We start from the raw sequence: 13,620 nt of genomic DNA, 5'->3' as shown, positions 1-13,620 counted from the left end.
TCCAGATTCAGTAATCCTCTAAATCCCAGAGCCAGGAGGTGACATCAGAGGAAGGCCTCTGTGCCCTGTTCTTGGCCCTCTAGTAGGAACTGAATGACCACTGTGTGAGACAGGAGGCTGGACTAGATGGACCACTGGTCTGATCCAGCAGGGCTCTTATATTCTTGCTCTACCAGGATAAGCTTTAACTGTTGAACCTCCACTTTCAGAGGCCCAACACATCTGAATCCCAGAGCCAGAAGGCCACATCAGGAGAAGGCCTCCACCTCTACACCCTGTGGTTGACCCTCCAGAGGAATTGGTTGGTCCCTGTGTGAGGCATGATGCCAGACTAGAGGGACCGCTGGGCTGATCCAGCAGGGCTCTTCTTATGTTCACGCCATCCTTTGGTATTTCTCTCACAAGGTCTTCACCCCCTTATATGCACTATTTAGCTACCCCACACTACTATAGAGCTTTTATGTTTGCTACATTAAATCTCCGCCCCCCCCCCCAAATGGTTATACAAAGAAGATTTTTGAACAGGCCTTATTCTAACAGAATCCATCCCCCGGTGTCCCTAAGAAGATAGACACATCAATTCATGTTCTGCTTGAGTGTCCTGTCGAGCCTTTTGTAAGTTGTGTGAAGATATAACTTGCCATCAGTGGAGAAATATTTCTGTTAAAAATTTGATTCAGGACTGGCTCTATGAGAAAGCATCTTGATGTGAAACGTGTACCAAGAAGTCGACAGGATTTATCAGCCTTTGGAGCCTTCTTTTGAGAGGATCTGGTTCCTCAACTACTTGGGAGCAGTTTTGTTGCCGCATGAATTGATGGATTTTACTGTCATAGAACCTACGCCTTGTTGAATATATTGTTCATAGGGTATCTGTGTGTAGATATTTTTTTTAATGAAATAGAGACTGTTTGCCATTATTTTGGCACAGTTGCTTTTGCTTTGGTCTATCACTGCGTAGCCACTCTGATTTTGCTGAATGTCCTTTGGGGCGGGGTTTGTGAAGATTACGAATGACGATATTCAGCCACTAGCTGTGGATCAGGCAGTCTCTTTTTTTATCTGCATAGAGACGACGATCCTAAGATTGCTTTGGCGGTAGCGACGTTTGTTTCGGTCCTTTTATCCCTTGCCTCTGATGAGATTTTCCCCTGCTGCTCAAAACTGTAAATCGGCGAGCTTCTAAGGGGAAAAAAAGGAAAGGAGTCTCTCGATGGAGAATCTCTTGGCGAACACATCCCCTTTTCTTCCCAGACGTGACGCTGACTTCGTGGAGCGGTGACAACAAGTGCCACCAAAGCCGGGTCATGTCCTACACCATCCCCATCAGCAACCCGCTGGGACCCAAGGCGGCCACCGTGGTGGAGACCCAGGTGAGGGATGCGAAAGAGCCCTTTTTAAAGGGGAAGGCACCTGTTTTGGGCACTACTTTAGGGATGGCAGTGGGTGTGACTTTAAAAAGGGATTCGATTCATCCAGGATGGGTCTCTTAGTGGCTCCAAGCCATGGCTAAAGGGAACCTCCACATCCAGAGGCAGAAAAACTTTGTGTACGAGTGGCAGGAGGCAACATTAGGGGAAGGCCTCGGCCTCTATGCCCAGTTGCCCCTCCATTGCACAAATATAGGAATCCCTGCGTGAATGAGACCAGTAGGAGCATGAAGACATCAGGAAAAACTGTCAGGATAGAATCAATAATAATTTCTTTATTCCAAACACCCCAGTTCAAATATTCCAGTTAATTCATCTAATTCGTATCATGAGCTCACAGCAGTGGCTCACTTACTAGGTCGCACTCCCAGGCACGCTCTTAAAGGTTCCAAACAATATACAGTTTCCTCACATAAGAAATCCATACAAAGCTCATTTTCAGTTCATAGTCCTTGAAAGTATCTTTATGGAAAAACTTCCATAAAGTCCAAATAGATTCACAGAGAGCTCATCCATACTGTCCGTTGTACTATGTTTCAATGCCTTTGTCAAGACTGTTGGCTTTTCAATGGAACCCATAAATCCTGTCAGTTACACACAGAGCAACAACTCACTCTTTCAACATCATCGTTGTTGGATTTCTATTGTTTGGAACCTTTAAGAGAGCACCTAGTGGGCAAGCCATTGCCGTGGGCTCATGATATGAATTAGATAATTCAGTTGCCCTTCCGTGACAGCTCATTGGTCACTCTGCGAAACAGACTGCTGGACTAGTTGGACCCCTGGTCTGATCCAGGAGGGATTTGTATTTTCTCCCATTCCTTAGGACAGATGATTGAGCCAAACTATACCTGCTGGTTATTTCATAACCATTAGAATCAGCGCAGGGAGACCTGATCACGGATCGCTGTAGCTTGGCCTTGAAAGGTGCAGAAGGGGAAGTGTTGACTTAGGGGAGTGTTGTGGAGAAATTCTAAGCTGGCCCCTTTATGAAAACAACGCTTAACATTTGCAGGCTATTCACACAGTGTTCGAAGCACTTAAAATCACTTATTGCTTGTAGAATTTAGCTGCCAGAAGAGAATCTAGGTCAGAAGAGGGTTGATCTGAGGATGTTTTGCTTAACAGAAGATGGGAAAGTCTTGATAGCAAAAAATTTCTCATCGGACTTTATCTGAGACTAGCTTGAGATCGAAGAGAGATGGACATCAGCCAACATGGGAGTCCATCTGCACTAAGCAGGTGGTGAGAAAATTGCCAAAGTGACATTAGCAGGCAAGATATTTATCAGAGTTAAACATGCGAAGGGGGGTCTCATGAGGAGAGAGAGAAGTTCTCATGGTGGAGGCTATAGGGGTTGCCTAGCAGCATTTGTCGAGAGCCAGTTTGGTGTAGTGGTTAAGTGTGCGGACTCTTATCTGGGAGAACCGGGTTTGATTCCCCACTCCTCCACTTGCACCTGCTAGCATGGCCTTGGGTCAACTATAGCTCTGGCAGAGGTTGTCCTTGAAAGGGCAGCTGCTGTGAGAGCCCTCACCAGTCCCACCCACCTCACAGGGTGTCTGTTGTGGGGGAGGAAGATAAAGGAGACTGTGAGCCGCTCTGAGACTCTTCGGAGTGGAGGGCGGGATATAAATCCAATATCATCTTCTTCAATCGATAATGTAGAAGGTAATGCACCAGCAGAAGAAGCACACATCAGTAGAATGGTGATTGAGAGAGAGAGAGACACACACACACAGATAGGCAGACCGACTTTCATTAAGAGGTATTAAAAAAGCAAATAAGTGACACTAAATCAATACTGTACCTTAGTAGACTCCAGCAGGTGCACAAGGTTTGCAGGAAGAAAAAAAGATGATGTAGCATGTTTCCACGAGGGGTGGGTGTATGCACCGAAGTCGCCCCTCTCTTTTATTTTTGCCCTCCCCCTCTCGCCCGACGCTTCCTCTTCCTCTGTGGTCAGACGCTGTTCCGGGCCAGTTCGAAAAACGAGAGCTGCGTGATCGACTCCGAAGTGGTAACCCAGGGCATCCCCTACCAGGACTACTTCTACACGGCGCATCGGTACTGCATCACTGCGGTGGCCAAGAGCAAGGCCCGATTAAGGTATGCCCCCCCCACCACACCTTAGAACCACTCGGTGCTAGCTGAGGACAGGCATCCCCCTTTCCTCTTGGGATGTAAGGCCACAATTAAAACTCTTGCAGGCTCACCGCGGGGTGAACTTTTCTGAGTGTCGTGAGATGCGTTCTTTTCCCGCTTTGTCGTTTGGTGGGAGACCAGCAAAATGCCAGCAGGGTCAGACTGAGGGCAGAGTGCGTCTGCCCAGAACTCTTAACTGGTGTGGTATAGTGGTTGTGTGGGGCTGGGGGAGACCTAGATTCGAATCTCCGCTCTGCCATGGAAGGTTGAATGACCTTGGGCCAGTCTGACATACTCGCCGTCTACCGCACAGGCTTGTAGTGTGCATACAGTGGTGGAGAGGACACTGATGTAAGCCACTTTGGGTTCTCACTGGGGAGAAAAGGGGGGGGGGGTAAATGAGTTAAGTCCCTTTTGTGCTGGGATTGCTGCTGCACCGTTTTTTTGCTAACCAGAGTATTCTTGGCAATGGAAGTCTTGTGCCATCTGCTGGCTATTGAAGGAAGTACATTTTAGCCCCCCCCCCCCCCCACACACCATTCTTTTGCCATTAAGATAGATCCCAGTAGGCAGCTGTGTTGGTCTGAAGCAATAGAACAAAGCAGTAGACAAGTGCACTTTTAAGACCAACTAAGTTTTATTCAGAATGTAAGCTTTCATATGCTGTCAAGCAGACTTCATCAGACAAAATGGGAATGGCAAACAGCAATTCTTAATATAAGTGGGCAGTGAGTTGGTATGTAGAATCATGGGTGGGAATGTTTTAGCACATTAAAAGAATCACAAATAGGGATCTGTGTTTGTTAGTGTTAGAACAAAGCAGGGCTGAAACAACACTGGAGGGTGATAAAAAGCTGACTGCTGTCGTAGGTGCGAAGTGCCATAAATCTAGGTAACATTCTGGCTTTGTTAGTTTAAATAGAAGGCATGGTTTCTCAAGAAGTTATAGCATCTATTATAGTTAGCCATTAAATACAGTGGTTGGTATATGCTTTTGCCATTAGGTTAGGACTGACTCACAATGACCCCATAGGCTGGCATTCAAGGCACGAGACATTCAGAGGTGGTTTTGCCATCGTATTCTTTGGTTGTCTCCCTTTGAAATACTGACCAGGGCCAACTCTGCTTAGCTTCTGGATCTGACAAGATTGGGCTAGGCTAGGCTGCCCGGGACAGGGGCGCTTTGGCCCTAAAGCGCTTGCAAAAACCTGGATGAAGTGAACATTCACTCATTTCTATCCTTGTTTTTTGTTAGTGGGATTCGAAGCGGCTTTTGGTAAAACCAGAAGCTCATTTCACAGTGACCCTCACTATAAGAACTGCTCTCAGCTCACAAGCTGCCCCCCCCCCCAAAAAACCCCCCTGTGAATTAGGCAGATCATGGAAAGGAGGACAAGAAGGGTGTGTGTAAGGGAGGTATTTGTGAATTTCCTGCATTGCGCAGGGAGTTGGACTAGATGACCCTGGAGGTCCCTTCCAGCTCTATGATTCTATGAACTTTGGAAAAGCTCTGCCTACAGAGCTTCTGAAATCCCTGCAAAGCTGGGGAGGTTTCTTACATTCTCCGGAGGCCTTTCCCATAAAATGGAGGTGGCTGTTGAGAATGCCTGAGTGGCTACTGAGAATGCCCGAGCAGAAAACGTGCTCAGTTCCTAGAAGGGAGGAACTCTTAAGGAGAGCCAGTTTGGTGTAGTAGTTAAGTGTGTGGACTCTTAGTTTGATTCCCCACTCCTTTACTTGCACCTGCTGGAATGACCTTGGGTTAGCCATAGCTGTTGCAGGAATTGTCCTTGGAAGAGCAGCTGCTGTGAGAGCCCTCTCAGCCCCACCCACCTCACAGGGTGTCTATTGTGGGGGGAGAAGATATAAGCGATTGTAAGCCACTCTGAGTCTCTGATTCAGAGAGAAGGGCGAGGTATAAATCTGCAGTCGTCGTCTTAATATCCTGCAGCCTGACGATCAGAGCTGCCCTGTGAGCAGTTAAGGTCTTATGGACACTCTCCAGGTTCTGAGACAACCTAAGTGAAGCCTGGTGCTCCCTCTCTGCTTGGTGAAACTCGGTGAAAGAAGGGGGTGGTCCCCGCAGCTCAGTGGTATTAACTGGCTTCACTTGCATGCAGAAGATCTGGTTCAACTCCAGTCCTCTGAGGTTTGAAGGATCTTAAAGGATCCAGTGCTGAGATAGACCTTTCTCTTCCTGAGTCCTTGGGCAGCAGAAAACACTGAGATGGACCAGTAGTCTCACTCAACGTGCAGAACTTTGCATGCTCCTCTGGGTCTTTTCTGGTTTCCTGCAAGCCCTAAAGGGAATCTAGAACATCTTAGGCCCGACTTTGATCTGTCTTGCAGAGTCTCCTCTGAAATCCGGTATCGGAAACAGCCTTGGAACCTTGTGAAAGCACTCATCGAAAAGAACGCGTGGAGTGGTGTGGAGGAGTACTTCCAGCACTTGGGTAGGTGGAGCTGAAAGCCAGCTCGGGATTGGGAAATAGCTGGAGATTTTGGGGGTGGAGCCAGAGGAGGGCTGGGTTTGGGGAGGGGAGGGACCTCAGTGGGGTATGATGCCACAGAGTCCACCTTCCAAAGCAGCCATTTTCCCCAGGGGAACTGATCAGTCATAAGAGCAGGAGATCTTCAGCCACCCTCTGTCTGGATGCCGTAAGAAGTTGAGAAGCCATGTTGGATCAGGCCAATGGCCCATCCAGTCCAACACTGTGTCACACAGTGGCCACAACCAAGGTGCCATCAGGAGGTCCATCAATGAGGCTAAAACTCCAGATGCCCTCCCAAGGTTGTTGCCCTGAGCATCAAGAATACAGAGCATCACTGTCCTAGACACAGTGGTCAACCTATACATTGTGGCTAGTAGTCACAGATGGACCTCTGCTCCATATATTCATCCAGTCCCCTCTTGAAGATGTCTATAAAAGCATAAGAGAAGCCATGTTGGATAAGACAAATGGCCCATCCAGCAAGCCAAGGCATGGTGCAGTGCCCATCTCGGAGCTGCACTTTCAGGGGCTTATGCCTGGGATTCCCTCCTACCCCTTGCAGGATTCACAGAGTCCCTCTTTACTCTCACAATAGGAAGCAACGTACCATTTAGAATTACTCTGGCTCTGGCCCTTTTATCTATAATAATTAAGTATGGGCGTGAACCGGAAGAAAGGAAAGCTCAGCTTCAGCTCTCACAGCAACTCTTTGTGCTGCAGAATGGGAGCTCTGTAATTGGCTCCTTAAGCTGCCAATCAAGCCATGGACAACTGCTATGGGTGTTTCCGGGGCTCCCAGCAGTCCACTCCCAGCATTGCCTAGGAATTGATTGAATCAGCAGGCTGTCTGGGAAAACCAGCCACAAAAATGAACCAAACGAAGCACCAAGGTCCAGACTGGTTCGGAATGAACCACGAATCGGCCTGTTCCTTGTAATAATATGTGCAGAAGGATGTGTAGGGGGTTTGTATGTATTGGATGCAAGAGGGATAAAGAGAACGATAGTGTGCAAATAGAGCCCTGTCACCCCTGGCTCCACTTATCCTGCTTGGCTTTTGCAGAATTGGCTCTGGTCCAGGCCGAGAAGGCCCTTCTTGAAGAGAGCTGCCACGGCAAGGAGCCACGGGGCCTCTTGTCTGGACTGCGCCGCCGAAAACGTGCTCTGAGCTGGAGAGCCCCCCACGTTGAGCCCACCATCTCCACGTTACCAGACGGCGAGGGGGCGTCCCGCACGATGCATCCTTCAGGTCAGTGCCCTGCCCTTCCTGTCCCGTGAGAAGCTCAGCTAGGCCTCCAGCCTGTTCCTTTCCCCAATCACAGGCTGGCTTCCCGGAGACACAGGGCAAAGTCCGTGGGGGTGCCTCCTGACTCGGTGTCCCTTGTCTGTCTTGCAGGCAGCCTTACCTCGAGGCTCTCCGAGCAGCTGTCGGAGCACGGGCAGAGCCAAAGCGTCTCTACTGTGATCCTCATCATCAGCCTGGTGTAAGGGGGGCCGCTGGCTCAGATCGGGCAGTTCTGGGCGTGGGGGGTGGGTGGGTACATAGAACCTGGTGCAAATTGAAAGCAGGGGCTGAGAGGCAAAGGACCCTCCCCTATCCCAACTCATCTTTCTCTCAAAACTCTATAAAACTTATAAAACTGGAGAGGCAAAGGACATGCCCCAGGCATGCAGCAGGGTTGCCAACTCCCACCTGGTAAACAGCTGGAGATTTTGGGGTGGAGTCTGGTGGGTGGGGGCCTGGAGAGGGGTAGGATGTCAGCGGGGGTATAACGTCATAGAATTCCCCCTTCAAAACTGCCACTTTCTCTTGGGGAAATGATCTCTGCAGTCTGGGGATCAGCGATGATGACACTTCTGGGTGACATCATCAAGTTGGGGACGTTGTGTGATGTCCCCATTCACCCCCAGGACACCCCCCAATACCCCCTGCTGGGCAGACGAGCGCATTTGGCAATCCTGCTGTCTCCCTGAGTCAGACCTAACCAGGATCCCTTGGCAGAGCAGAGAACAGGGTTGTCGTAGAGAGTTGCAGCCATGACTCTGTTTCTTAAATTCTACAGTCCCTCCTCCTGTGCCTTTCAGACCTGCCCAAGGGCCAAACAATAAATTATGTGGGGCTTTATGCTATAAACCCCAGGGGCCTTCAGCCTTTTCAGACCCATGACTCATCTTTTCCTTTAACACCTTCCCCCCACCCTCCAGTGAGCAGCATGGGATCCACTGGGTTGTGAGCATGTGACCAGGAAGTAATATACATCAGTCACATGAGAGGAAGTAATATACATCAGTCACATGACAGGAAGGGGAGAGGGCCTGGCTTGAGTAAAAGCTAACCCTCTCCACCAAATGGCCTCATTTTGCCATCCTTTTCCTGTGTGTGCAGAGAGAGCCAGGAAGTGCCACATCCTTGACCTCTGTGCATGCGCACTGTTAGCTCCAAAAAGCAGATTTGAGTCCAGTGGGACCTAAGAGGGCGACAGGATTATTGGGGAATAAGTAGGGTTGCCACATCTTACCTCTGTTCCAGCAGGTGAATTTGTGGGGGGGAGGGGTGCATTCCAGGGGTGGGCGGGGACATCCTGTGATGTCCCTGACACAATGATGTCACCCAGAAGTGGCGTCGTCCCCTTGGAGGCATTGTGGGGGACTGCTCTGGTATTTGGGTGAAACTATGGGGCTTTTGTTCTCAGAACCATAGAGTATTTGCCCAAATACCAGATAATCCCCCCTGCAACCTCCCTGATGCAACGATGTCACTTCCGAGTGTCCTAGATGTTACCAGGAGTGCGCGCGTGTGTGTGTGTGTGTGGGGGGAGTTAAACAAGCTTCTGCCATTTTGGTCGGCAGCTGCAGGTTCGCTTTATCACGCCACTCTTGCCTAGTTGAAAAGGCTGTTTCCGGAGAGGGGGGGGGGAGGCTGCTTTTCAAAGGCATTCAAGTAGCAGCGGCAAAGAGAAAAAAAGCCTTGTCAACCCTGCTTGCATTCCAAATGAGAATGGGGCAAGAAAACCATCCAGGGCCGTATTCCTCCCCCCCCCCCGCTTTCTTCTTTTGGGCTAGGAGCAGCAATAAAGCTTCACGCATCTCTCTCTTTCCTCCTTTCATTTCTGCCTCCGCACAGGATCTGTGTGAGGTATTGTATGCGAATCCCCACTGACTGTGCTTTGGCCTCGGATGTCCTTCAAACCTTGCCCCTACCCCTAACCTCTTCCTGTACAGCTCTCTTTTATCCATCACTTGTCTCATTCCGTCCCGGACACTTCCTGACTCTCCTTTCCCCCCTGACCTCCCCCAGGAACAAACCTTTTCCCCGGGCTCCACCCTGACTCCTTGCTATGCCATTGATTGTGCTAGCGGATTCCCTCATTCCGAGCCTGCTCCGATCCTCTTGCACTCCATCTTCCCCCACCCACCCCCCGCTTTTCTCACTCTTTCCTTTCGTGATGGTCTCTCGCTCCTGACTGTGGCAGACTCTGTGCTAAAGGAAAGCAAATCCAAAACGTGTGCCAAGGGGGCCCAGGTTTTGCCTCTGGTCTAAACTGGTGCAAATTTGGCCTAGATTTCCTCAGCTTTCCATAGCTGACTTGCCCTCAGTAGTCGAGTCGAGGAACCAGTTGCTACTCCGGGCACTACAATCAGATCAGCCGGCTGCCAGATACTGCTTTCGCTCCGACTCTGCCCGTCTCTCCTGTGATTTCTGAGGTTTTCGTTCGGCATAAATTGACACGAAGGGCCGAATGCGCCGCATTTTTCGGGATGCTGAATTTTGCATCCGATGCCAGCTCCTGGCTTTTGCACCAAGTGGTGGAATGCGCACAGCTGTTCTACTGTCTGTACGCGTCCCTCAGCTGCGGTTACATTTGCATTTTTACATTTGCAATCTAAATGCCGGTGTTTTCACCGCAACCCTGCCTTGTTGGCTGGAGAGCCCGGAGCTGATTTCCTGGACGGGTGGATTCCAAAAGCACCGTCTCTTTTCACAGCATGCAGTTACCTAGCAATGAATGTGGGTGTGCGGGTGGGTGCTTGCTTGCTCCCACTTCAACTGAATGGCGTGAACTCACTTTCTGCCTCCTCCGCTCCCCCCTCTGTGTTTGTTCCTGCATCTGCTGCCTTTAAAAAGAACACGCCGTGTGCTGATGAGCTATGTATTATGGCTATTCCAGTGGGGGATGGCTGTGGCTCAGGGCTAGAGCATCTGCTTGGCATGCAGAAGGTCCCAGGTTCTGTTCCCAGCATCTCTACGCAAAAGGATCAGGGGACCAGGTGATGGGAAGGAGCTTCTCCTGAGCCCTTGGAAAACCACTGCCAGTCAGAGTAGACAGCACCGACCTTGATGGATCGGTGGTCCGACCTGGGAGAAGGCAAGTTCGCTTGAGATGGTGGTTGGGAGAAACATCTGGCCCGTGCAGAAGACACTACTGGGGTGATTGTTTGCCTCAGCCCGTCAGTGCTTTGCAGAATGTGGGAAGTGTTTCCTGTACATTACCTTGCTACAATTCTAGAACTGTTTACAGTGGGCCAGTGCCCATCTCCCAGTTCTTGCCAGTGGGGACCTGAGGCCAAGAGAACAAAATAGGAGTCGATTGCGCCTTTAAGACCGACTTAGTTTTATTCAGAACGTAAGCTTTCGTGCGCACGCTCACTTCTTCAGACGAGGAATGAGGTACAGTAAGCAGAGCCACATATAGCTGGTGGCGTTTGGAATGCCAAGTGGTACAAAGTTAAAAACCAAGAGCAGAATAGTAAAATGAACAAATTCAGAAAACCTTTGATCTGGGTCGCCTTAGCGTGGGAAACCATAAAACAGTAACATGTCAGAATGTGAGAATGCCTGTTAACTATTCTATTGCTAATAAGCCTGGGTCAAAACAAAGGCATTTCTTTCCCAGAAGTTTTTCCTGTCCAACTAATTTACCTTTTAACATGTCACATAAATATATACATCATTCTAGTTTGCCATTAGAAAAAAAATATTAAAATATAGTGGAAGATGGGTTTAGTATATGTAACAAGAGAGACAGAGCAAACCTGCCTCAGGCAGTGGCAGGTTTCAAACCCAGGACTCCCTGATCGATTGTTCAGTCTCTTAGTTTCTGTGTCCCAAATGGCGAAAATGGGTACGCTTTACTGAGCGAAACAGAATCAGAGTTGGAAGGGACCTCCAGGGTCATCTAGTCCAACCGCCTGCACAGTTCAGGAAATTCACAAATCTCCACACACATCCCCAGTGACACCTGCTTCATGCCCAGGTGGCAAAATAATGATGATAAATTTAAAAACCTCCAGGATCCCTGGCAAAATTGGCCTGGAGAAAAATGGCTGCTTTACCCCAGAGTGGCGAACAGCATTTCCCTCTTTTGATTTGATTTCAACCCGTTGGTTCTGGTCTGACCTTCTGGGGCAACAGAAAACAACTCTGCACCATCCTCTAGATGACAGCCCTTCAAGTGCCTGAAGGTGGTTATAATATCACCTCTCAGTTGTCTCATCTCCAGGCTAAACGTACCCAGCTCCTTCATCCTTTCCTCATAGGACTTAGTCTCCAGACCCCTCATCACCTTCGTTGTCCTCTGGACATGTTCCAGCTTGACTGTATCCTTCTTCATTCACTACAATTTGCAGGTGGGGAAAGGCCAAAAGATACTTGGGTGAGCCCGTTCTCCTTTTTCCATGTGTGCTTTACGCTGCCATGTCCCCATACTGCCGAAGGGAGCACACTTGTTTGAACGTTCCTGCATGCAAGAAAAACCAGCCTCTGCACAGAGAAAGACAGCATGTCAAGGGAACGGCTAGTACCCTTTCCCTGACATGCTAGCTCTCACTGTGAAGGGGATCCCGCCCCCTTGTGGAGAGAAGCATTTGTCTTGCGAGCTGCTATCTGAAGTCTGAAGCTGTACAGCCCATATACCAGTTCAATGAGGCCCAAGCGGTCTGTGCCCTTTCCAACCTTTTTTCTTTCCCCCCTCAGCTTGGTGGTCCTGGTGATCCTCAACATGATGCTGTTCTACCGGCTGTGGTCGTTGGAGCACACGGCCCGGACTTTTGAATCCTGGCAGGCGTTTGCACTCTCTAACGGGTGAGAGTTTGGAAGAAGGGGAGAATGTGAGGGTTTGGGGGGCGGGGAGGAGAGATTCCTTTAAAGTTGGGTCTGCAGATTTCTATCTGTAATAATATTATACTACAAGTGGGGGGCCCGTGAAACTTGTGAGAAGGAATCCCATATTCCCCCCCACACACACCACTGAGCCCAGCTGCTGCTGACCTCTGCTGAAGCCGGCCTGGCTTCCTTCTGTATTGGGAGGGAGCAGGGCTTTTTTGTAGCAGGAACTTCTTTGCATATTAGGCCACACCCCCTGATGTAGCCAGTCCTCTAAGAGCTTGCAGTAGGTCCTATAATAAGACCTCTGTAACCTCTTGGAGGATTGGCTACATCAGTGCTGTGTGGACTAATATGCAAAGAAGTTCCTGCTACAAAAAAAGCCCTGGAAAGGGGATTTAAACCTCTTTCTCTAGTTTTGTTTGTGTGTGTGTGTGTGTGGCCTCTGGCAATCCCTAGTGGGCCTTGGACATTTTTCAGAGAGGTGGCTTGCTATTTTTCCTGCCCCTGCCTCCCAACTGCTGGTATTCCAAGGAGGTCTCCCTTCCAAGTACTTGCCAGATTTGGCCCTGTTTAGCTTCTGAGATCTGATGAGATCAGGCTTCCCTGGGCTATCCAGGTCAGGGCCTCAGTATTTTTTATTTCCAATTTTCACTCAAACCTGGGGAGTCCCCCAAGTTTGCAGGACGATCTGTTTAGTGTCGGTGTGGCCCCAGTCCTTGGATTTAGGTATTTGCAGGGGGAGCACCTGCCCTATTAGATACACGGATTGAAGCTGGTAACCTTTCACGGAAGAGGAAGCAGGCCGTGGCTTGGATTTGTTTTGTTTTTATTGCCACCTTCAAGGTTTGCTTGCTGATCCTAAATTTGAGTGTGCAGTAGGATGAGGACGGCGTTTCACGGGTGGTACTAGGTAAAGGGTTTGAAATGTCCTGCAACTGAAAGCAAAGTGGGACCTTTTCACACATCAAATTTTTTCCAACGATATTGGAAGTGTATGCCTAGAAAAACACAAAGCATGCGTGCAACAGACATCTGGTAGGAATCATTAGCTTGCAGCTCTCAGTTGAAAGGACATTCGGTGCCAAACTCAGCGTTCACAGTTAGGATCCCTCTTGAGAGTTCCAAGTTCAGCTGGCAGGGGGCCGAGACAGGTGGATTACCGCTCAGCCCCCACTATCCTAGCCGTTGTTGGGTCTAGGGGGTGGGGTGGCCTTTCAGAGCCAGGATGATCAAAGTGCTTCGGAATGCTCTGTATTCCCAGTCTGAGCTCCAGGATCCCTGGCCATACTGGCCTGGAGAAAAATTGCTTCCTGATCCCATAGTGGAGATCAGGATTTCTCTGGGTGTGTAAGAAGAGGCCATAAGAACTGAGCACTGATGCAACCCTTCTTGCCCTCCCTCTCCTGATTTGCCAACTTCACAGAATCAGCATTGTTGTCAGATGTGGC

At 49.5% G+C, this 13,620-nt stretch overlaps 1 protein-coding gene across 1 annotated transcript in view; it reads left to right on the top strand.

Moving 5' to 3' along the window:
• Positions 1 to 13,620, top strand: part of GRAMD1A (GRAM domain containing 1A) — a 77,518-nt gene that overhangs the window by 58,933 nt on the left and 4,965 nt on the right. Inside the window, exons 13-18 of the mRNA XM_060257822.1 lie at positions 1,255 to 1,373; positions 3,397 to 3,539; positions 5,925 to 6,028; positions 7,130 to 7,315; positions 7,463 to 7,550; positions 12,041 to 12,148. Of these exons, the coding sequence (XP_060113805.1) occupies positions 1,255 to 1,373; positions 3,397 to 3,539; positions 5,925 to 6,028; positions 7,130 to 7,315; positions 7,463 to 7,550; positions 12,041 to 12,148 (748 nt within the window). The remainder of the gene's footprint in view (positions 1 to 1,254; positions 1,374 to 3,396; positions 3,540 to 5,924; positions 6,029 to 7,129; positions 7,316 to 7,462; positions 7,551 to 12,040; positions 12,149 to 13,620) is intronic.

The sequence above is a fragment of the Heteronotia binoei genome, chromosome 17 (assembly GCF_032191835.1).
Source record: "Heteronotia binoei isolate CCM8104 ecotype False Entrance Well chromosome 17, APGP_CSIRO_Hbin_v1, whole genome shotgun sequence".
NCBI classification, from domain to species: Eukaryota; Metazoa; Chordata; class Lepidosauria; order Squamata; family Gekkonidae; genus Heteronotia; species Heteronotia binoei.
Note: the sequence above shows the minus strand (reverse complement) of the source record. Positions and strands in the feature narration are given on the sequence as shown.